Here is a 24,299-nt window from a genome sequence, read left to right as displayed (position 1 = left end):
AACCAAACCTGTGGGATTAAATCCCTGCGGGAACGATCCCAAATCCCACCGGGAATGATCCCAAATCCCAGGATTAAATCCGTGCAGGAATGATCCCAAATCCCATCAGGAATCACCTCAGATCCCACCGGGAATGATCCCAGGGTTAAATCCCAATGGGAAGGACCCCAAATCCCACCGGGAATGATCCCAGGGTTAAATCCCAATGGGAATGATCCCAGATCCCACCGGGAATGATCCCAGGGTTAAATCCCAATGGGAATGATCCCAGATCCCACCGGGAATGATCCCAGGGTTAAATCCCAATGGGAATGACCCCGGATCCCACCGGGCCTGATCCCGGCGGAGCAGCCGGACCGGACCGGGCCGCTCTGACCCAGATCAGCTCCGGAGTCACCGAGCGGGGCCGGCCCCTCCTCATGCCCGGCACGGGGCCCTGTCCCTGTCCCTGCCCCCGGGGCCGCTCCCGCCGCGAGTCCCGGGCCTCAGCCGGCCCGGCCGCCACCCCGCCCGCAGAACCGGCTCCGCCGGCCGCGGGGCCTCCCCCGCTTCCTGCCGCCGGCCCCCCCTATCTGCGGCCCCAGCGCGGCCTGCGCGGGCGGATAAGGGCGGCGGGACCGGCCCCTCCCCGCGCCGCCATCACCTCAGCCGGCCCCGGGAGGAGCCAGCGCGGCCCGGCCCCGGGGGAACCGCCGCGAGCCGCCGGGCCCGGCCCGCCGCGCCGCCCCCTGCCCGCGGGCCGCACCCTCATTGGCTGCTCCTGGGTGAACCCTGTATACTATTGGATGTTTCAGCTATCAATCAAATTTAGACCACGCCTCTCTCCTCCCTCACAGCAGGGCCGCGGCGCGCACCACGGGGTCGCGCCGCTGATTGGTCAATATGACCGTCGATCAAAAACAAACCGCGCCTTTTCATCACTGCTTACTACGGGGGCGGGGCTACTGCTGACTCTTCGCGCCGATTGGCTGCACGGCAGGCAACCCACCTTCCTATTTGCCGACGCGGCTGTCAATCATTAGTTTAAAGATTAAAAAAACCCCACCCAACGCAGCGCCCCAGGCCTGGGCAGGGGGCGTGGCCGGGCGCGAGGGTGTCCCAAATCTGCCTGGCAACGGGGGGGGTCCCGCGGGGGGGGGGGGGGCGCGAGGGGAGGGGGGGGCACAGGGGAGGGGAGGGGGGAGAGGGGCGGGCACGGAGGGGGAGGGGGGCAGGGGCGGGAGGATGGGGGGGGACGGCGAGTGGGGGGGGGGCGGGTCCCCCTGCGCGCGCAGCCCCCCCCGCCCCCCCCTCCTGTCAGTGGCCACCTGAGGGAGCCGCCTCCCCTCCCCCCACGGCCCCAGTCCGGGCCGGGCCCCGCTGAGGAGGAGGAGGAGGCGGCTCTGAGGGGGCTCCGGACAGTGAGTGACACCCGCGCCTCAGCAGCCCCCCCGGGGGGGACGGGGACCCGGGGACACCCCCACACACACACCCCCTTCCCCCCGAGGGCGGCTCGGGGCTCGGGGCAGCGCCGGGGACGGAGATCCGGGGCGGTTTGTGAGGGGCACGGCCGTGAGGGGAGAAGGGAGCGGCCAAAAGCCGCCCATGGCGAGGGGGGACCCCGTGAGGGACGCGGCGAGCCGGGCTGAGTGAGAGCGCCGAAGCGCCAGGGGGGTTCACGGGGGATGAAAGTGCGGCCGGGTGTGTGGGGGGGGGCGGCGGGGGGGGGGTTGGAGATAATAATAAAAAAAAAGCTAAAAAAAAAAAAAAAAAGGCAAAAAGAAAAGGTTGGGAAGTCCGAGGGGAGGGTGGGCACGGGTGAGGGGGTGCCAGGGAGGAGCGGGAGTGCATCCTGGGAGTTGCCCGATAGGCACAGCCACCAGAGCATGTCAGCAAAGGCGGATTATTGGTGCCAGAGCCTTGGGAAGGCGGGGGAGGGGAGTGGGGGAGGGGACGGGCCACCACCGGGGCCACCGGGGCACGCTCGGGGCCGGGCGGGCAGCGCGGGCAGCCCCGAGGGAGCCCCCCCGAGCCACGGGCACGGCGGGGCCGCCGCGGGTGCCCCCGGTGCGCGACGGGCCCCGAGCGGCACTCCGGAAACACGGAGAAAGTTTTGGGCACGGGGCGGGGAAACGCGGGGAGAGGAGCGGGGATGTGCGGGGAGAGGAGCAGGGAAAGGAGCGGGGATGTGCGGGAAAAAGAGCGAGGATGTGCGGGGAAAGGAGCGGGGATGTGCGGGGAGAGGAGCGGGGAAAGGAGCGGGGATGTGCGGGGAGAGGAGTGGGGAGAGGAACGGGGATGTGCAGGGAGAGGAGCGGGGATGTGCGGGGAAAAGAAGGGGGAAAGGAGCGGGGATGTGCGGGGAGAGGAACGGGGATGTGCAGGGAGAGGAGCGGGGATGTGCGGGGAAAAGAAGGGGGAAAGGAGCGGGGATGTGCAGGGAATGCTGAGGGGTTTGGGGGAAACTGAGGGATTTGGCGAGAACTGAAGGATTTGGGGAGAACTGAGCGGTACAGGAAAATTTGAGGGGTTTGGGGAAAAGTTGAAGGAAAAAACAGGGATACAGGAAAAGGGATGAAGGGAAAAACAGGGATGCAGGAGAAGGGATGAAGGGAAAAACAGGGATGCAGGAGAAGCTGAGGGGTTTGGGGGAAAAACGGGTGAGGAAATGCTGAGGGGTTTCAGGGAAACAGGGGTTTGTGGAGAACTGAGTGGTACAGGAAAAGTTGAAGGGTTGAAAAGAAAAATGGATGCAGGAAAAGCTGAGGGGTTTGGGAAACAGTGAGGGGTTTTGGGGAAACTGAGCGGTACAGGAAAAGTTGAGGGGTTTGGGGAAAAGTTGAAGAGTCGAAGGGAAAAACAGGGATGCAGGAAAAGCTGAGGGGTTTGGGGGGAAAACATTGAGGGGTACAGGAAAAGTTGAGGGGTTTGGGGAAAAGTGGAGTGGTTGAAGGGAAAAACGGATGCAGGAAAAGCTGAGGGGTTTGGAGAAAGATGAGGGCTTTGAGGAGAACTGAGGGAAGGGAAAGCTGGGATGCAGGAAAAGCTGAGGGGCTTTGGGAGAACTGAGGGAAAGCTGAGGATCTGCTGGAAAATCCCAGGGGCTGCTGGAAAACTCGAGGGTCTGGGGCAAAATGCGAGGGTTTGGCCTAAAACTGGAGGGTTTGTCCTAAAATCTGCGGGGCTGAAGGGAAAGCTGGGGCTGCACTGGAAAACCTCAGGGGTGGCAGGGAAACTCGGGGCTCTGCTGGAAAATCCTGGGGTCTGTTGGAAAACTCGAGGGATTTTCTGCTGGAAAATCCAGGGGTCTGTCCCAAAATGTGAGGGTTTGTCCCAAAATCTGAGGGTCTGTCCCAAAACTTGAGAGTCTGTGGGGAAAGTTGGGGCTCTGCTTTAAAACCCGAGGGCAAAACCTGAGGGGCTGTCCCAAAATCCAGGGGTTTGTGCCAAAACTCGAGGCTCTGCAGGAAATCCGGAGGGTTTGCCCCAAATCCTGGAATTCTCCTGGAAAACCCCTGGCTCTGAGTGAATACCGAGGATTTGTGGGATAATCCAAGGATCTGTTGGAAAGCTTGGGAATGGGTTCCTCAGAACTCCAAGGGTCTGCCCCAAAACTCTGGGATTCCCTGGAAAACCCTGGGATTCCCTGGAAAACCCTGGGATCCCCTGGAAAACCCAAGGGGCTGGGGCAGAACCGCAGGGATTGTCCCAAACTGCCCAAATCCGGGGCTTTTCCCCAAAACCTGCGGGAGAAGCTGAGAGCTGGGAAGATCCAGGCTCTGTGGGATCTGGGTGAAATCCTTGGTTCTGTCCCAAATCCCAGGATTCTACAGTGGATCCCAAGGGTCCATCCCAAATTCTGGGGGTCTGCAGTGGATCCCAACAGCTTCTCTGGGAATTCATTCCAGCCAGGAATTCCTGCCCAAAATCCCACCCAAATTCCCCTTCCTCAGTTTAAATCCATTCCCTGTATCCTGGAATTCCCATCCCAGATCCATTCCCTGTGCCCTGGAATTCCCAAATCCCAGATCCATTCCCTGGCTCCTGCCCCTCCATCCTCATCCCAAATCCTCTCCAGCTCCTTTGGAGCCCCTTGCACCTCTGGAAGCAGCTCCAGGTTTCCCTTGGATCCTTCCCTGCCTGGACATTCCCGGGGTCCGGGGGCAGCCACAGCTTCCCTGGGAATTCCCTCCCATTCCCTCCCATCCCATTCCAGGCAGGAATTCCCTCCCCAGTCCCACCTCTCCCTGAGGGAAGAGCCAGGAAATCCCAAAACCTTCCCTGGGAGCCTCTGGAATGAGGCAGCAAAGTGGAGAAGGAATCCCAAAGGAATCTGAGGAACTTTGGGATCTCTCCCATCCAGGACATTCCCGCTTCCCGTGGGATGGGATTTTATCCAGGGAAGCTGTTTGGGGTGACATCCATGGGATTTTTCCAGCTTTGGGGTGGAATTTTCCTAGTTTGGGGTGATGTCCATTGGATTTTCCCATCTTGGGATGGCATCCATGGAATTTTCCAAGTTTTGGTTGACATCCATTGGATTTTTCCAAGTTTTGGGATGGAATCCATGGAGTTTTCCCAAAATTTGGGTGATATCCCTGGAACTTTCCAGGTTTGGGACACTGTCCATTGGATTTGTCCATGGTTTTGGTGAGATCCATTGGATTTTCCACCTTTGGGATGGCATCCATAGGATTTTTCCAGCCTTGGGATGATATCCATGGGATTTTTCCAGCCTTGGGATGATATCCATGAAATTTTCATCACTTTGGGGTGGCATCCATTGGATTTTTCCAGGTTTTGGTGTGATATCCATGGAATTTTCCAGGTTTTAGGGTCATATCCATGGAATTTCCCCACTTTTAGGGTGGCATCCATGGGATTTTCCAGCTTTTGGGGTGATTTTCTCTGGGATCATCCCCGTGTTCCCCCCCTTCAGGAATATTTGGGATTCCTGATCCTGCCTGGATTCCACCTTCCAAATCCTCCTTCCAAACTCTGGGAATTTGGGGCTTTTAGGGATTTCTTTATGGACTGGGGCAACAGGAGGGTGAGGGGAAAATGGGAATGAGCTGGAAAAGCACGGCAGGGATCTGGGAATAATAATCAATAATCAATAATCAATAATCCCACAGCTCCCAATTCCTTCTGCCATTAATTTGGTGGGAAATAATTGAAATTTGGGATTTTGGATTTGGCTCCAGCAAAACTGCCCTAGAAAAGTCTTTGCCCAAAGTCCTGGGGATGCCGGGCGCTGATTTGGGGGGAATCTGCTGGGATTTGGGGAGCTCAGAAATTTTCAGGGAATTTCCTGGGATTTGGGGAATTCTCCGGGAGGGTTTTGGGGCCGGGGTTCTCCTGGGGCAGTCCCGGGGCTGCAGAGCTTTTGTGGGATTGGGGAATTTGGGATCGGAGCCGGGCCCTGACCCCGTCCCAGCGCCCCCCAAAGCCACCGCTCCAGCGGCCCCCGCCTCTGTCCCCTCTGTCCCCTCTCTGTCCCTCTCTGTCCTGTCTCTGTCCGTCCCTATCCCCTGTCTCTGTCCCCTCTGTGTCCCCTCTCTCTGTCCCCTGTCTCTCTCTCCTCTCTCTGTCCCCTGTCTCTCTGTCCCCTGTCTCTCTGTCCCCTCTCTCTCTGTCCCCTGTCTCTGTCCCCTGTCTCTGTCCCCTCTCTGTCTCCTGTCTCTCTGTCCCCTCTCTCTGTCCCCTCTCTCTATCCCCTCTCTCTCTATCCCCTCTCTCTCTGTCCCCTCTCTCTCTGTCCCCTCTCTCTCTGTCCCCTCTCTCTGTCCCCTCTCTCTGTCCCTTCTCTCTCTGTCCCCTGTCTCTCTGTCCCCTGTCTCTCTGTCCCCTGTCTCTCTGTCCCCTCTCTCTGTCCCCTCTCTCTGTCCCTTCTCTCTCTGTCCCCTCTCTCTCTCTGTCCCCTCTCTCTCTGTCCCCTCTCTCTCTCCTCTCTGTCCCTTCTCTCTCTGTCCCCTCTCTCTCTCTGTCCCCTCTCTCTCTGTCCCCTCTCTCTCTCCTCTCTGTCCCCCCTCTCTCTGTCCCCTGTCTCTCTGTCCCCTGTCTCTCTGTCCCCTGTCTCTCTGTCCCCTCTCTCTCTGTCCCCTCGCTGTCCCCTCTCTCCACGTGGCCTCTCCCAGCGCGGCGCTGCCCGCGCGCCCCCCGCCCGCCGCTCCAGCCAATCAGGGCCCTCCTCTCATCATCCGCGCGACCCCCGCGGCCAATGGCGGCCCGCGACACAACCTCGGCTCCCCCCGCGCCGCGCCCGGAAGCGGCGGCGGCCGCAGCGCCGTGAGGGGCCCGGCCCGGAGCGGCCCCGGTGCCGTCCCGGTGCTGTCTCCCCCGCTGTCCCCTGCCGTCCCCTCCGCTCTCCCCCGCTGTCCCCACGCTGTCTCACCGCTGTCCCCACGCCGTCCCCTCCGCCGGCCCCGCCGCTCGGCCGCCCCGCCCCGCGCATGCTCTGCCGGTGCCGCCGCGACTCCATGTGTGAGGAGCGCATTATCGGCACCGGGAGCCGCGGCGGCCACGGGAGCCCCCGGGAAAGCGCCGCAACAAGCGGGAGAGCGGCGGGGCCGGCGTGGGGACAGCGGAGCGGAGCCGGGAGCGCGGGGGGAGCTCGCTGCGGATGCGGCGCGGAGCTACGGGAGCGGCGCCCTGCGAGTTCTCCCGGTAAAAGTTCTGCCGGCGTTTGTTGGCTCCGGTACCGGAGCGACGGCACCGCCGGGGTTTTGGGAGAACGGAGGCCGGGATGCGGGAGAGCTGCCGGGGAAGTTCCGGCATTTCCTGGCCGTGCGGGCAGCCCGGAAAGTGCAAAGTCCCGCTGGCCGCGGCTCCGGCCCCGGCCGCCCGTGAGCCCCGAGCCCGCGGCACCGGGGCCGCTCCGGGATCCCGGGGCTCGTCCCCCCGGGAACCCCAACTCCGCCGCCCGCCCAGCGCCCCGGGGCGCCGCCGGCTTTTGTTTGGGAAAGTTGCTGCGGGCTTTCCGCCGGGCTGCTTCCTCTTCCTCCTCTTCCTCCTCCTTCTCCTCCTCCTCCTCTTCCTCCTCCGCCGCCGCCCCGAGCGCTCCGCGCCCGCTCCCCCCCGCGCTCCGCACTGGGGACACGGGGGGACACGGGGGCCCCCCGGAACCCCCCCGGTCACTCCGTGGTCACCCCTCGGTCGCCCCCCGGTCACCCCCCGGTCACCGCGACCCTCCCCGCTGTCCCCGGGGGTCAATCCCCGCTGGCCGGAGCCGCGATCCCCCGCGCTGTCCCCGCGGCCGGTGCCCCCCGGTGCCCCCCGGTGCCGGAGCCCCGCGGTGGCCGCGGCCGGGCCGTGCGGCCGGGCCGGGCCGGGGCCGTGTCACAATAAGAGTCCCCGGCCGCCCTTCCTGCGCCCGGGGCACCGGCAATGGCACCGGCACCGGGATCGGCATCCGCACCGGGAGGCGCTGCCCGGGATCGGGATCGGTGCTGGCATCCGCACCGGGATCCGCACCGGCATGGGCACAGGGATGGGGACCAGCACCGGCACCGGGATCCGCACCGGGATGCGCTGCCCCGGGGAGCTCTCGGGAATCCCGGGGGTCCGGGGGATGCGGGACGGTCCCGGCCCCGCTCAGCACACGGTCGGCAGAGGGAATTGCAGAATTCCAGCCGGGAATTGCGGAATTCCAGCCGGGAATTGCGGCCGGGAGCGGCTCCCGGGCTGGGATGGGATCCTGCCGGGATGCGGGCTCGGGATTCACATCCCGGCTCTTCCCGAGCATCTCCTCACTCTTTTCCCGGGAGTGGCCCCGCACGAGAATTCCAGCCCGGAATGCCTCGCTCGGGATCAGAACTGAGATTCGCATCTCGGCTTTTCCCGAGCGTTTCCTGGCTGCTTTTCCAGGATTTTCCCAGCCCGCTGCTCGGTTTTCCTTGGGCTTGTCCGGGATTTCGCTGCCTTGCTCGGGCTGGAATTCCCGAGCTGTCCCAAATCCCGGGAATGCTCCAATCCCAGCTCTGGGCTCCGGGACCGCTCCGTCCTGCCGGGAACCGGAGCTGGGAGAGGCACAGGAAGTGACAGCGAGAGAGGGAGAGGGAGAGAGAGGGAGAGGCCTTTGGGAATCGGGATGGCAGCGCCGGGATCGGCCTGGGAGCAGCGGGACAGGGCTGGGATCACCCTGGGATCAACCTGGGATCAGCGGGAAGAGGAGTGGGATCTGCTGTGGCTTTTGGGAAAAGGGCTGGGATCATCCTGTGATCAGCAGGAAAGGGGCTGGAATGTGTCTGGGAGTGTGGGAAAGGGGCTGGGATCGGTAGGAAAGCCGTGGATTTTGGGAGAGGGGCTGGGATCTGCCAGGGATTTCGGGAACGAGGCTGGAAGCGGTCTTGGATCAGTGGGAAAGGGGCTGGAAGTTGGGAATGACGGAAAACTGGGAGAGATGGGAAGTTGGGAATGATGGAGGTTGGGAATGATGAAAGTTGGGAATGATGGAGGTTGGGGTGTTCTGGGAATGTTTCAAATTCCAAAATTCCGGATCCGAACCAGGGATTTCACTGATGGAATTCCGAAGCCGGAGATGAATCCTGAAAGGGAATGAATCCCTCTTTTCCCTTGGATTCATGGAATTCTGGGATGCTCTGGGGTGGGAACGAGCTCAGGGATCAGGCAGGGACATTCCCAGGTTTTTCCAGGCTGCCCTCCCTCTCCAGTTTTTCCCATAAATCCCAAACTTTTCCAGGATTTTCCCAGTCCTGATCCAAATGGGGGCTCCTTCCTGAGAATCCCAAGCCTTAACACAGCTGGAATTGCAGAATTCCAGGAGTTCCCAGTGAAATCCAAGGAATTCCAGCTCTCCTGGATCCCCGGAGCTTCCCAAACTCTGGGAAAAGCAGCCGGGGCAGTTCTGAATTCCAAAGGATTTCCTGGGATTTTCCCAGATCCTCTTAACCACCAACAGCTCCGGGTGAGCTCTGCTAATTCCCCCTGGAATTCCTGGGATCACGGGGCTGGAGCAGCCGGAAAAACCTGGGAATGGCCGAAGGCTCCGGGAGCTGCTCCTGGCCCAGAAAAACCGGGAATGGGTGGAAATCTGGGAATTCCATGGATGGAAACCGGGAACGGATGGAAATCTGGGAATGCCATGGATGGAAACCAGGAATGAAGGGAAATCTGGGAGTGCCATAGATTTCAGTGTCTGGAAAATCCGTGGGATGAATCAGAATTCCCAATCCCGATTCCCAGGATTGTGTTGTGCTGTGGGATTCCCAAGTCCCGGGGCTGCGCCGTGCTGACATTCCCGATTTTTGTGGTGGATCATCGTTCTGGGATTCCCAAATCCGGCTCTGTTCCAGCATTCCCAAACCCCGGCCGCCTCCCTCGGGAATGTGGGAGTTCCCGGAATTCCCAGGATTCTCACCCCTCTCTGTTCCCGCAGGATCCTCAGCTCTGGCTCATCCTGGCGGGACCCCATGACCTTCCCTGACAGGTAGGAGCTGGCAATTCCCGGGATTCCTGGCAGTTTTATGGGATGGGGAATCTCTGCCACAGTGCCACAGGCCTGGAATTTTCTCCTGGAACAGCTGGAGAGGAGCTCCAAGAGGAGCTTTCCCAAAAATGCCCAGGAATTCCTGAGGGATTTGAGCCAATTCCCCAGGAAATCTCACGGATTTTCCAAGGGACTGGGGAATTCCAGAGGATCCAGAGCTCCTGGATTCCTGCTGGGATTTGTCCTGCGGGACTGGGCGGGCCTGGAGCGGGGATGGGATTGGGGATTTTGGGATTTGGGATTTGGGATTTGGGAAGGGTTTGGAGCCGTGGCTGAGCTCTCACCTGGGCTGGGCTCACCTGGGCAGGTCCCACCTGTCCCGTGCAGGTCCCACCTGCTCAGGTCCCACCTGCCCTGTGGAGATGTCGCCTGTGGGTGGGTGTCACCTGTGGGGTCTCACCTGTGGGTGGGTGTCACCTCTCACCTGTCCCATCTCACCTGTCCCGTCCCAGTCTCACCTGTCCAGGATTTCCAGGAATTCCAGGATTTCTCCTGGGATGGATCCGCCCCGATCCCACCGGGGATCCTGGGGCCTGGGATCCCAGGGTGGGAATGGGGATCCCAGGATGGGAATGGGATTGTCCTGGGATCCCAGGGTGGGAATGGGGATCCCAGGATGGGAATGGGATTGTCCTGGGATCCCAGGGTGGGAATGGGGATCCCAGGATGGGAATGGGATTGTCCTGGGAGCCCAGGATGGGAATGGGGATCCCAGGATGGGAATGGGATTGTCCTGGGATCCCAGGGTGGGAATGGGATTGTCCTGGGATCCGGGATCCTGCGGCTCCGGAATTCCCGGGACAGGGAAGGGGCCAGGATTATCCTGGGGTAGGAATGGGATTGTCCCGGATCCTGTGGCTCTGGAATTCCCGGGAAAGGGAAGGGACTGTCCTGGGAAAAGGCCGGGATTGTCCCAGGATCCTTTGGCTCCTGAATTCCTGGGAAATTGTTTTTTGAAAAATTGAAGAATTTTGATGGATGAATAAGAAAATTCCTTGGGAATTCCAATTCTCCTGCTGCTTTTCCCGCTTTTCTCTGGAGTGATCCCGCTGGGGAGGGAATTCCCAGCGGGAATCTCTGGGATCCCAATTCCAAGGAATTCCCAGCCTGGAATTTCCCCATTCCCGGCTGGAAAATGGGAACATTTAAGGATGGAAATTCCCTCCTTAATGAGGAATTAATTGGGAAAGATCCGATTGCAACTCCTCATTAACATTTAAATATATTCAGGAATATTTAAATTAACTCATGAATATATGAATACCCTAATGAATATTTAAATTGACCCAAGAATATTTCAGTCACTTCCCAACGAATGAATCTTGGAATTTTTCCCCTTAAAGGAGGAGTTTGGAATGGGAAATCAACAATGGAGAAATAATTAATGAATGATTAATTAATGATTAATTAATAGCGGGAGGATTTGCTTGGAAAATCCCAGAAGTTGTTGAGAATTCTGCTCCTGGATTTCCTCTCTGCATTCCCAAAAAATCCCAACCCGGGAATCCCAGTCCCTGTGTCCTGAACATTCCAGCTGGGAACAATTTGGGAATAATTCCCGTGGGAAAAGAGGAATTTTTCAGGATTTTTCCTGGCTTTGATCCAATGAAACCAGAGAATTCCCAGAATTCCCATAAAATCCCACAAATTCCTCCTGGAATTCCAGTTCCCCCCAGGGAAAATTCACCTGGAATTTGACAGAAGTTCCAGGAAATCCTCAGAAATTCCAGGAATTCCCTCTGGATTTTTCCAGGCAGCCTCTGCTCCGTGTTTTCCCACTCCAGTGGAATTTTGGGATTCTCCTCTCCCGCTTTTCCTGAGTTTTTCCTTTGGAGCTCCAAACTTCCAGGAGCAGGAATTCGAAGGATGATTTTCCCCAAATTCCTGTGGGAATTCCACAAAATTTCCCAAATTTCCCTAAAAATTTCCCTTCCCTTTGGATAAAAATTCCACCCGGGAGGCTCCGGAATTCCCGGGCTGGAATTCCTGGAGCTGCCCCAGGGCTTTGATCCCAAATTTTTCCCAGCTCTGGAGGAACCTTGGGATAATTCCTGAGGGATTTGGGACAAACTCCGGGAATTCCCAGTCCTGGATAATCCAGGAATGACCTGGGGGGAGGGTGGGAAAATCGGGATAAATCCCAGTGGGAATCCTGGGAATCAAAGGGATCCCAGGGCAAGGAGTCCCCTAAATTTCAGGGAATTCCCAGCCCGGGAGTGACTCCCAGGAAGTTTGGGAAAATCGGGAGAAATCCTGGCAGGAATGAAGGGAATCCCGGGAATCTCAGGGAATTCCCAGCCCGGGAATGACTCCTGGGAAATTTGGGAAAACGGGGAGAAATCCCGCTGGGAATCCCGGTAATCAAAGGGATCCCAGGGCAGGGAATCCCGGGAATTTCAGGGAATTCCCAGCTCGGGAAGGACTCCCGGGAAGTTTGGGAAAACCGGGAAAAATCCCGGCGGGATCGGGGGCGGGAAATCCCGCGGGGAATGGCGGGAAGCGGAGGCAGCCCGGGATTCCCGGCGGGAATTCCCGGTCCCGGCCGGCATTCCAAGGGTTAAGCGCTGCCATTTTGTTCCCGGAGATTTCTCGGGAATGGCGCGGAAATGGCAGCGCTTAACCCTTGGAATGCCGGCTCGGGAATTCCAGCGGGATCCGGGGATTCCCCTCCCCCTCGCCCTTCCCGGGAATCCCCACCCCAAAATCCCGGGAAAAGCGGGAGCGAGGCTCTCCCAGGGCCCCGGTCCCACTTTTCCACCTGTTGGGATCCCGAAGTCTGGGGTGGAAAAGGTGGGATTGGCGCTGAATTCCCAAAGAAAAGTTTGGAAATTTCCCCTGGCATTGCCGCATCCGAGGATTGGCATCGTTCAGCCTGGAATTCCCATAGATTTTCCTGGGAAATCTCGGGAAAATATTCCCAGAAAAGGGAATTCCCAGGAACTTCTGGACGATCCAAGGCTGGGGCATCCAGGAATTCCTCCTGGGAATCCCCGGGAGCAGCAAATCCATGGAAAACATTTGGAAGTGTTGGAATCCCACTTTTCCCCCTCTGGGAATTTTCTGTTCCTGAAATTTCAGTTGCTGGAATTTTGGAAGCCGAAGGAGAGGAATCTCAGGATGTGGGAAAAGATGGAATTTACAGCCCAAGTTTCCCCTTTTCCTCTGGAATTTTATTGGAATTTTCATCAGGATTTTATTTGAGAATTTCCCTCCAAATCCAACCGCGTTCCCATTCCTGGAAAATCCTTCAAATCCTCCTTTTCCAGGGTTCTCCTGGGATTTTGGAGGAATTTTTTTCCCTTTTTCTCCCTTTTCTTGCCCTGGGCACTGGAATTCTCCTGAGGGAGGTTTCCAGCAGGAAAAACTCTGACAATTCCCCTTTTCCAGGGCTTTTCCTGCCCTTTTCCTTCACTTTTCCTGGGTTTTCCCCTCCCTTTTCCAGGGATTTTCCAGCCCATTTTCCAGGCTTTTTTTCCCGTTCCTGTTCCCAGCCTCTGTCCGGTTGGAAATGCAGGAATTCCATCGGGTTGGAAATGCAGGAATTCCATCCAGAATACCGGGATTTTTAACCCTTTCGTGTCTCCGTTTGCCCGGGGTTCTGCAGCCCTTTCCCAGCATTTTCCCCTCCCTCTTCCCTCCGGTTCCCGGGATCTTTTCCGGGGAATTTTTTCCCGGCACTTTGAACTCCCCGTTCTCTCCCCTTTCCCGGGATTCCCCCCCTTCCCTCCCCCCGTTTCCCGGATTTTTTTTCCCCTTTCCCCGGGATTTTCCCGGGATTTTTCCGGGATGTTTTCCCCCTTCTTTCCCAGGATTTTTTAACCCCTTGATGTCTCCCTTTCCATGACCTTCTAGCCCATTTTCCGGGGATTTTTCACTCATTTTCCAGGGCTTTTCCATTCCCTGTTGCCTCTCCTTTCCCAGGATTCTTTAACCCTTTGATGTCTCCCTGTTCCAGGATGTTTTAACCCCTTTCCCGGGGATTTTCCCCCCTTTCCCGGGATATTTTTCCCGCTCATCGTTCCCGGTGTTTTTAACCCTTTCCCGGGATTTGTCCCCCTGCCGTTCCCGGTGTTTTTATCCCTTTCTCCTCGGGGATGTTTTCCCGGTGTTTTTAACCCTTTTCCCGGTGGTTTTTCCCGCCGTTCCCGCCGTGTTTAACCCTTTCCTGGCCGCTCCCCAGGCCCTCACCATGAGTGAGGACTCATGCCGCACCCGGAGCCAGAAGCGCGCCCTGGAGCGGGACCCGGAGCCCGACAGTAAAAAACTCAGGATGGACAAAGGAGTCCTGGGGTCCGAGCTCAGCGCCGAGGGGGACATGAAGATCAAAGCGGATCCCGGAGCCGGGAAAATCCCGGGAATGCTGAAAAGCGGGGAGGTCAAAGCCACCATCAAGGTGGAGCTGCCGGCAGCCGGGGATGAGCCCGTGGACATGAGCACATCCAAAGGGTGAGGGCTCCTTGGCATTCCGGGAATTCTTGGCCTTGGGGAGGGTTTGGGTCCCCTCTCATCCTGGTTTTTATCGGGATGTGGCTGGGCTGGCGTTGGAGTTCAGCTTTTGGGAGGTTCTGGTGCCACGTTCCTGATTTTTCCTTTGGAATGGTGGAAAAGTTGGGAAGAGAATCCCAGCCCATTCCAGGGGCAACTCCTGCTGATCCAGACCCCATCCTAGCCCCCTTTCCTTGGAGCTGCCAGTGGAATTCCTGAAACTCCAGCAGGAAAAGGAGTTTGGGAGTTGGGAATTTCTCATTCCCAGCCTTTATCCCAACCCGGTCAATCCCAATTTTCCAGCTCCAGGGAAAAGCTGGGAATGCTCCACCTGTGCCACTTCCAGAGGGAAATCCCTGGATTTGGGGATTCCCTGGATTTGGGGATTCCCTGGATTTGGGGTTTCCCAGGCTTGCTGTGCCCTCTAGAGGGCGTTCCAGACCCTTTGGAATTCTCCCATTCCTGAAATTCCTACCCCGGGCCCTTTTCCCAGCCCTGGAATTCCCTGGGGGGCTGGAAAAGACTTGGAAAGAGGGCTGGGAAAGGACTGGAGAAACCCTGGAGAAGGAAAGGAAAAGGGGCTGGAAAAGAGTTGGAAAAGGATTGGGAAAGGGTTGGGAAAGGGCTGGAAAAGGGTTGGGAAAGGGCTGGAAAAGCATTGGGAAGGCTGCTCCTGGAGTGACCCTGTTCCCAGGATTTGCTCCCCCTGCACTGACCCCATTTTCCCCAGGATTTGTTCCCCATTTTCCCCGGGATTTGCTCCCCATTTTCCCTGGGATTTGCTCCCCATTTTCCCAGTTTGCTGCCCCTGCAGTGACCCCATTCCCGGGTCTGTTCCCCGTTTCCCTGTGGATCCTGACCCGTTCCCGGTTGTTTCCCTGTGGATCCTGACTCCATTCCCGGTTTGTTCCGTGGCTCCAGGGAGTGCCGGCGGGAGCAGCGCGTGCCCTCCCCGGATGTGATCGTGCTGTCGGACAATGAGCCCTCGAGCCCCCGCGTCAACGGCCTGGCCCGGCTGGCGCTGCCCGAGCCCGGCACCGAGGCCCTGCTGGTGAGTGCTGGGAGGAGCTGGGATCAACTGGGACTGGCTCGGGAAAACTGGGATCAACTGGGAATGGGTCAGGGTTAACTGGGATTGGGTTGGGTTAGCTGGGATTGGGTCAGGATTCACCAGGATTGGGTCAGGATTAACCAGGCTAGGGTCAGGAAAACCCAGGATCAGCCACATTTTCCCCTCCCAGCTCCATCCATTCCCAGTCATTCACAATTCCAAAACCCAGGAGCCAATTCCAGCTGGGAATTCTCCTCATTTACTCTTTGCAACGAGTTTTTTTCATGGAAAAATTCCCGGGTTTTCCCCTCAGAACTCCCTCCCCCCTCACTTCTCCCACCCCCCAGTCCCGGTTGGGAATTCTCACCGTGGCTCTGTCTCTGCCCTTTCCCTGGGGTTTCCCTGGGCTTTCCCTGGGGTTTTCCCGGCGTTCCAGCGGAGCCCGGAGCAGCGGGAGCGCCTGATCAAGCAGCTGCAGGAGGAGCTGAGGCTGGAGGAGGCCAAGCTGGTGCTGCTCAAGAAGCTCCGGCAGAGCCAGAGCCAGAAGGAGACGCCGGCGCCCAAGGTAGGAAAACCCGGCTTTTCCGGGAATTCCCAGCCCTTTTCCAGGAATTCCCAGCCCTTTTCCAGGAATTCCCAGCCCTTTTCCAGGGGTTTTTAACCCCCTGCTGTGGCCTTTTTCCCTGGATTTTTGGAAGCTCTTTTCCTGGATTTTTTTAAACCTTTTCCTGGCGTTTTTTAGCCTTTTCCCAGGATTTTTAAGTCCCTGGTGTCTCCCCTTTCCTGGGTTTTTCCTGCCAGTTCCCAAGGATTTTCCCACTAATTCCTACCAATTTTCCTGCTAATTCCCAACAATCTTCCTCCCAATTCCCAAGGATTTTCCTTCCAATTCCCAAACCCTTTCCCCTGGACCGGACCAGGTGGAGTGGGTGCCACTTCCAAGGATTTTCCTGTGAATTCCCACCAATTTTCCTGCCAATTCCCAAGGATTCTCCCGCCAATCCCAAGGATTCTCCCGCCAATTCCCAAGGATTTTCCTGTCAATTCCCAAGGATTCTCCCGCCAATCCCAAGGATTCTCCTGCCAATTCCCAAGGATTTTCCCGCCAATTCCCAAGGATTTTCCCGCCAATCCCAAGGATGCTCCCTCGGATGCTCCGGGCTCTCGCCGTGTGCTCCCTGCTCTCTGCATTCCCCCTTTCCCGCCTTTTCCTGCTGCTCTCTTTCCGCTTTTTCCTTTTCCAGCTTTCCTCGGGCCCCTCTGGAAGCGCTGCGGCCACGCCCCCGCCCTTGGTGCGGGGCCCTCAGGCTGTTCCCGCTGGGAAATCTTCCCTCCAGGTCAGTGGGAGCCGGGAAAAGCCGGGAAGAACCCGGGACAAGCCGGGAATTCCCGGGAAAAGCGGCCAGCGTTGCCCAGCTCCCACGGGTGTTAGGGATAAGGGGCCGGGGAAAGGAGGGATGGGGTCTGCAGTGGGATTGCTGAGCCAGGGAATTCCTGGGGGGAACCGGGAATGCGCTCTGGAATTGCCGAGGGAATCCCGGGATTTCCTGGGAGGGAATTGCTGGATTTTCTTTGGAACAGCTCAGGGAATCTCAGGAGTTTTCCCGTGAGGGAATCCCAGGATTCTCTGTCAGGGAATCCCTGAATTCCTTCTGGAATTGCTGAGGGAATCCCAGGATTTTCTGGGAGGGAATCCCAGGATTCAGGGTTGGAAAAAATCCCATTCCAGACTGAATTAAACCCTTGGAATCTTCAGGGAAGGAAATTCCAGGAATCCATGGACGGCTGTCACTCACCCCTGGATTCCTTTGGGATTAGAACATTCCTGCTTTTATTTTTTCCTGGGATAATGGGACCCAAATTCCCAAACTTCTCCAGCACGAGGGATTTTCCTTGGAAAAGGGTTTGGAAAACCCCCAGAATTCCAGGAAAGGGAGGGATTTGCTCTCCTGTAGGAGCCATTCCCAAATCCAGAGGTGTGGGAATCTTTACCATGGAACCACTTCCAGAGGAACTGGAAAACCTTCAGGGAATCTTGGAGTTAATCCAAATAATCCAGTTTATACCAGCAATTCCTCTGGAATTTTGGGTGAATTAACCTGGGTTGGGTTTTGCTGGAGTGTCCAGGAATTCCCGAGGGAGGAGCTGAGAGATTCCCTGGGAATGGGATGGAATTCCCAGCATCCCAAATCCTGGGGAAGGGGGAGATCCCTGATCCCAGGGGCTGGGAAGGAGGAAATGCCAGGATTGGGATGCAGAGGAAAGTTTGGAATTTTGGGAATCTCCCAGCCCAGCACTAGGAGGGAATTTGAGGATCGGAATCCCAGGAATCCTCAGGCAGCAGCTTTTCCAAACTCCTCTCTCCTCATTCCTTTTCCTCCTCCATGATTTTTCCAGAACTTTTTCTTCCCTCCTCCTTTTCTTTTCCTGCTTTTTCTTTCCCTCTCCCAGGATTTTTCCCAGATCTTTTCCTTTCTGTGATTCCTTTTCCTCTTCCACGATTTCTCCTGGAGCTTCTCCTTTCTCCTGATTTGTCTCCCAGGACTTTTTCCCAATGTTTTTCTTCCCTCCTCCCTTTTTCCCCCTGCTTTTCCTTTCCCTCCACAGATCCAAACACTTCCATTCCCACAAATCCCAGCATTTCCATTCCCAATTCCCACAATTCCCAACACTTTCCCTCTGATTTTTATCCCATTTCCAGCTTTCCCAACCCACTTTCCCCCATTCCCATCTTTCCCATCCTTTTCCCCCCATTATTCCCCCATTATTCCCCCCATTATTCCCCCCATTATTCCCCCATTATTCCCCCATTATTCCCCAGCCCCACTCTGACCGGGTTTCCGGTTTTTCCCGTTTTTCCCGTTTTTCCAGCCCTCCTCCAGCCGCGTCCCGGGCTCCGGGCTCCCGCCCCCGCTGCTCCGGGGGGGCCAAGCGGCCGCCTCCAAGCAGAGCCCCCAGATTGTGATGCCCCCCCTGGTCCGAGGGGCCCAGGTGAGCTCCCCCCGCTCCCATTCCATGGAAGGATCCGGGATTTGCCCCCTCTGGTGGGTGGGAACATCCCGTGGGGGGGGCTCCCATAAAAACGGGGGTTTGGGGTTAATTCAGGGTGTTCTGGGGGACACCCTGGGGTTTTTGGGAGAGGGTGTGGGAGGCAATTCCTGCTTTTCCATGGGTTTCCCTCTGATTATCCTTTCTATCCCACCAATTCCATAGATCCCCAACCTCCTCTTCCATGGATTCCCAACCCCCTTTTCCTCGTTTTCCCAACCCCTCTTCCATGTTTTTGCCAGCAAACCCACTCAGAAATTTGGGAATTTGGGGTTGGAGGGAAAGGGAAAAACATCCTGGTTGTTATTCCATGGTTTCTTTTTCTTTGTGCCTTGCTCATTCCCACTTTTCCCAACCCCTTTTCCGTGAATTCCCAACCCCTTTTCTGTGAATTCCCAACCCCTTTTCCACGTTTTCCCAGCAAATCCACACCATCCGGCAGCACTCGAGCACGGGCCCGCCGCCGCTGCTGCTGGCCCCGCGCGCCTCGGTGCCCTCGGTGCAGATCCAGGGCCAGAGAATCATCCAGCAGGGCCTGATCCGCGTGGCCAACGTGCCCAACGCCAGCCTGCTGGTCAACATCCCCCAGGTGAGCGGTGAGCATTCCCGGGATTCCCACTGGGAATTCCTGTTGGGAATGGGGTGGGAATGGTGGGAATGACCAACGCCAGCCTGCTGGTCAACATCCCCCAGGTGAGCCTTCCCGGGATTCCTGCTGGGAATTCCCATTGGGAATGGGGTGGGAATGGTGGGACTGACCAATGCCAGCCTGCTGGTCAACATCCCCCAGGTGAGCATTCCCGGGAATTCCTGCTGGGAATTCCTGCTGGGAATGGGGTGGGAATGACCAACACCAGCCTGCTGGTCAACATCCCCCAGGTGAGCCTTCCTGGGAATTCCTGCTGAGAATTCCTGTTGGGAATGGGGTGGGAATGGTGGGACTGACCAATGCCAGCCTGCTGGTCAACATCCCCCAGGTGAGCATTCCTGGGAATTCCCATTGGGAATTCCCGTTGGGAATGGGGTGGGAATGACCAATGCCAGCCTGCTGGTCAGTATCCCCCAGGTGAGCATTCCTGGGATTCCTGTTGGGGATTCCCGTTGGGAATGGGGTGGGAATGGTGGGAATGACCAGCATCAACATCCCCCAGGCGGGCACAGCCCCGGCGGGTGGCACTGGGGACTCCCCAGGAAACTCCCCTGGTTCCCAGTGATCCCATGGATCCCAGTGATCCCATGGATCCCGTCCCTGGTTCCCAGTGGTCCCATGGTTCCCAGTGCTCCCATGGATCCCGTCCCTGGTTCCCAGTGGTCCCATGGATCCCAGTGATCCCATGGATCCCGTCCCTGGTTCCCAGTGATCCCATGGATCCCGTTCCCATGGATCCCAGTGCTCCCATGGATCCCAGTGCTCCCATGGATCCCGTCCCTGGTTCCCAGTGCTCCCACAGGGAATCCATTCCGGTCTCTCTCCGCAGGCATCCCCCACGTCCCTCAAGGGCTCGGCGGTGCCCTCGGGCCAGGCTGGCGCGGCCCCGGCGGGCGGCGCGGCGCTGGGCGGCTCGGGCGAGGCCCCGGGCAGCCGCCAGGCCGCGGCCAAGCTGGCGCTGCGCAAGCAGCTGGAGAAGACCCTGCTGGAGATCCCCCCGCCCAAACCGCCCGCGCCCGAGATGAACTTCCTGCCCAGCGCCGCCAACAACGAGTTCATCTACCTGGTGGGGCTGGAGGAGGTGGTGCAGAACCTGCTGGAGAGCCAAGGTGAGCCCGGGAGGGGCAGAACCCGGCTCAAACCCGGCTGGGGTCAGTTAAACCCGCCTGGGGTCAGTTAAACCTGGCTGGGATCAGTTAAACCTCCAGCAATGCAGGGTTAAAACATGACAGGAATCGTTTAAACCTCCCGGAAGGCACCCTGGGGCTGACCCGCCATGTTTGTCCCCCAGGGAAGGTGGCGGTGGCCGTGTCCTGCCGGGAGCCCTACCTGTGTGCCCAGTGCCACACGGACTTCACGTGCCGCTGGCGGGAGGAGAAGAACGGCACCATCATGTGCGAGACCTGCATGGCCTCCAACCAGAAGAAGGCCCTGAAGGCCGAGCACACGAACCGGCTCAAGGCCGCCTTCGTCAAGGCCCTGCAGCAGGAGCAGGAGATCGAGCAGAGGATCCTGCAGCAAACGGCCCCGCCCGGGCAGCCCAAGGCCGAGCCCGTGGGGCAGCACCACGCGCTCAAGCAGGTGAGGGACCAGCCCAGAGCTGCCATTTCCTGAGGGAAAAGGGTCCCAGGGCTGGGGTGTGGCCTGTGGGGTTCGGGCCTCGGGTTGGGTTTAGGGTGAGGGGGATTCTCGTTGTTGTGCCAGGCTCTAAAGAGCAGCCAGGCCCAGAGATGATCCAGGCCCAGAGAGCATCCGGGCCCAGAGAGCATCCAGGCCCAGGGATCATCCAGGCCCAGGGATCATCCAGGCCCAAAGATCATCCAGGCCCAGAGAGCATCCAGGCCCAGAGATCATCCAGGCCCGGAGATTATCCAGTCCTGGAGATTGTCCAGTCCTGGAGATCGTCCAGTCCCTAAAATCATCCAGTCCCAAAGAGCATCCAATCCCAGAGATCATCCAGTCCCAACAATCATCCTGTCCCAAAAATTCCAATCCCAAAGATCACCCAATCCCAACAACCATCCAATCCCAACAACCCCCCCAGTCCCAAGGCGCTGCAATCCAGCAGCACCCCGGGTGACTCCACGTTTGCTCCCGCAGAGCTCCAGCCAGCTGTCCCGGGGTGCCTCCCGGGGGGTGCTGCACAGCTTCAGCTCCTCGCCCAAGCTGCAGAGCTCCTCGGGCAGCGCCGCGCTGGGCGGCCGGCCCGGCAAGCACGCCGACAGGGCCGGCAGCAAGGGCGGCGCCGCCTGGAAGAAAAACCCCATCAGCACAGGTATGGCCCCCCGGGCATCCCACGTTTCCTTGGGATCACCGCCACAATTCCCAAATTTTGGGTGGGAATTTTCCTGGGGTGGTGCTGAGGGTTTGAGGTGAAAGTTGGTGCCATGACTGCCCAAAATTCCCAATTTTGGGTGGGAATTTTCATGGGATGACACTGAGGGTTTGAGGTGAAAGTTGGTGTCATCACCAGCCAGAATTCCCAGTTTTGGGTGGGAATTTTCGTGGAAATATGCCAAAGGTTGAAAGTGGAAGTTGGTGTCATCACTGCCCAAACTTCCCAATTTTTGGGGTGGGAATTACTTTTCCATGTGGATTTTCATTATTTTTCCCTCATTCCTGAGCCATTCCATGACTCCATAATTCCAGAGGGCTCGAATGCTGATTTTTGATCCAAAACCTTTGTGTTTCTTGGGATGAGTTTGGCGCTGGATTGCACCGGGATAATCCAAGTTTAACTCTCACTTTTCTATGCGATTTTTTATTGTTTTTCCCTTATTCCCAAGCGATTCCATGACCCAGAATTCCCTTTCCCCCCCAGGTGGGGCCCTGCCCTTCGTCAGCCCCGCGCTGGCCGTGCACAAGTCGGCCTCAGCCGTGGAGCGGCAGCGCGAGTATCTCCTGGACATGATCCCGCCCCGCTCCATCCCACAGTCGGCCACGTGGAAATAATTCCCGAGGGAGGACTTTTCCAGGCTCTGCCATCCTTTCTTTTCTACCACAATTCCGTGGAATCTGCTTTAATCCCAGCTGGATAACGCCCCGAGGCTTTCTAGGATGCAGCACCACCACTCCTCATCCGTCCCTGCCGGGAGAAGTGACCGCGTCGGGGTGGCCGAAGCCCGGCTCCGTTGGCTCCCAGATTTTTCATGGAAGCTGGCAGGGAAAGGGGGAAGAATTCCTTAATTTTTTTTTTTTTTTTTTTTTTTTTTGGCTTTTTTCCGTATTTAGTTTTGAAATTTTTTTGGCACCAGCACAAAAAAAAAAAAAAACAACAAACAAACCATGAAAGGACTCAGCGACTCCTCTCTGCCTTCGCCAACACCGAACTTTTTGCCGGGAACGCTCCGGAATTGCGGAATTTTGGGGCGTGGAGAGAGGAATTCGAGCCCCATCCTGCGTTTAGTGAGCCCGAGTTCATGGCTGCTCCTTGTCCCTGCTCCTCCTCCAGCCGGGAAAGCAGGCGGCGCCTCCCGAGGTTCCCAAAACCCCGACGATCCCAAGGAGAAGGGGAAGGAGGAGAAGTGCAAATCCCCGGTTCCGCTTGAGTTTGGTTTGGTTTTCTCCCTTAGGGATCGGCTGCCGCCCAAACCTTGGCTGGGAGGTGGGAATTGCTGCGGGAAATTCCCACTTTTTCCCTTGGATTCTGGTTGGAATCAGACTTTGGAACCGTTGGTAGTTTCCAAACCTTGCAGTTACTGAGACACAAAATCCACCTTGGTTCTTTCTCATCCCGCGAATTTTGGGCCTTCCCGACGTTCCCAGAGACTCCAAAGCAAAACTTTTTGGGAATTTTTTTTCCTTTGGGAGGGTTGGTTGGGTTGGTTTTTTTTTTTGTTTTGTTTTGTTTTTTTTTTTCCTTCCTTTTCTGTTGTTGTTTTGAGGGATATTATTCCAAAATCTATAGGAATTCCAGAAGCTGATGCAGGCAGGGAGGGTTGGGAGCCGTTCCCAATTCCCACCGGGAATTCCGGCCGTTCCCAATCCTTCCCTCCGTGGTTCGAGTTCTTCCAGGCATCCCAAGCATGCTCCTGTATCCATTTGGGATGGAGTTTTCCATTGTTTTTTTGGGAATTCCAGAGGTTCAACCCAAAATCCATCCGGAGGCCAGTTTGGTTTCAGTTTTGGTTTCTCATCCTCTTTTTCCTTGGGCTTCTTCCTGAATTCCAGACGAATCCAAGGGGCAGAATTCCAGGCCTTATTCCAGTGAGGAGAATTCTTTGGGAAATTTGGGGAATTTTCTTGGGGAAATTATAAATATATATAATTTAGAGATCTATATATATTAAAGAAAAAAAAAGTGTGGGGGGGGAAATTCAGGAAAATCCGGATTTATTTTCTTAGGAATCGCTGAAGCCAAGAATTCCTTCGGGATCATCCCCCTCGGATCCGAGGGACAAAACCCCTCCCTTTTCCCACTTTTCCTGGTGTTTCCATATTTAGGGATTTAGTTTAGGAAAAAAAAAACAACAAACAAACAACAACAGCCTTGTTTTCCAAACTGGGATTTGTTGGATAAAACCCCCGGAATTCCCAGCTGGATGTGGATTTTGGGGTGTTTTCCATAGGGATGTGAAGAGCTCAGATGTGGGAATTGGGTTGGAATTTTGGAATTTGGAGTTTTCTTTTCATTCCAAGCTTGGACTGGGAGATGCCACCCACGTGGAATTCCTTCAATTCCATTGGAGTTTATGGAAAAGTTGCCGTTCCTTTCCCACGTGGAATTTTTGGGGGTTGGTTCGGGGGAATTTTCCTCTCCTGGCTTTTTGCTCATGGATGCCAACGTTTGGAAAAAGTTCATTCATTCCCAAAAAAAAAATCCCAACAAAATTCCTCCAATTAAAATCCAATTTTTTTTTTTGGTTTTGGGGTTGGGGGGAAACCTGGTTCATTTATTCCCAGAGTTTGGATGATTCCTGAAAAAAAAACCCAGGGAATGGAAGAGTCACAGAAGGATTTAATGGGATAAAAACGATGTCAAAACTTCCTGGATCCCAGCAGAATTCCCTTGGAAATTGGAATTTCAGCCAATTTTGGTTTATTAAAATAATCAGGAATGTTGGAATTGAAGGATTTGGAATCAAAAACCCAAACAAGTCTCTGTGTCCAGACTTGCAAATTTTCCATCCCGATTTTTTTTTTTGGATGGATAATTCAGGATAAATCCCAAAGAAAAATTAACTGGGGGATGGGGGGGAAATCCAGCACGGATTGGGGCTGGAAAACCAAAACATTTTATGGGGTGGGGCTGAAACTCCAAATTCCCACGTGGAATGAGGCTCCTGGGATCCAGCCTGGTTCTGACGTGGTTTTTTCCCAGAATGTTCTTGGAATGCTGCTGGGAATTTGGAGGATTTGTTTGATTCCATCAAGGTTTCTGCCAAATTCGGGATCAATCCGGGAAGGATTCGGCGTTGGAACGCCGGGAGGGTTTTCCCTTCGCAGTCCCAGTTCCACGCTCCGCTGCGGGGTTTTTGGGATTGGGATGGTCCAGGTTCCAAGCTGTTCCAACTCTTCAATACAGATTTTCCAAACCTCTTCCCAGTCTCCTTTTTCCAGGAAAAAGCCCCACAAAAAAT

General features: G+C 56.7%; 1 protein-coding gene across 3 annotated transcripts; it reads left to right on the top strand.

Moving 5' to 3' along the window:
- The first annotated feature begins 1,283 nt into the window (after window positions 1-1,283).
- On the top strand, window positions 1,284-24,258 carry GATAD2A (GATA zinc finger domain containing 2A). 3 transcript variants are annotated; one of them, XM_071452025.1, is made up of 12 exons: window positions 1,284-1,400; window positions 9,377-9,427; window positions 13,668-13,933; window positions 14,894-15,023; window positions 15,460-15,588; window positions 16,268-16,360; window positions 17,895-18,014; window positions 18,493-18,660; window positions 19,550-19,829; window positions 20,012-20,301; window positions 20,821-20,995; window positions 21,542-24,258. In XM_071452025.1, the coding sequence occupies exons 3-12, from the start codon at window positions 13,677-13,679 to the stop codon at window positions 21,670-21,672; spliced, it is 1,773 nt and encodes a 590-aa protein (XP_071308126.1). In that variant the 5' UTR covers window positions 1,284-1,400; window positions 9,377-9,427; window positions 13,668-13,676; the 3' UTR covers window positions 21,673-24,258. The 3 variants fall into 3 exon arrangements, with proteins under 3 accessions (XP_071308126.1, XP_071308128.1, XP_071308127.1); XM_071452026.1 differs by lacking the exon at window positions 1,284-1,400 and adding an exon at window positions 6,425-6,645; XM_071452027.1 differs by lacking the exon at window positions 16,268-16,360.
- Window positions 24,259-24,299: the final 41 nt, after the last annotated feature.

This window comes from Agelaius tricolor, unplaced genomic scaffold (assembly GCF_023055355.1).
Source record: "Agelaius tricolor isolate 1412-34295 unplaced genomic scaffold, bAgeTri1.0.p SCAF_33, whole genome shotgun sequence".
NCBI lineage: Eukaryota > Metazoa > Chordata > Aves > Passeriformes > Icteridae > Agelaius > Agelaius tricolor.
This window is presented reverse-complemented; position numbering and strand designations above follow the sequence as displayed.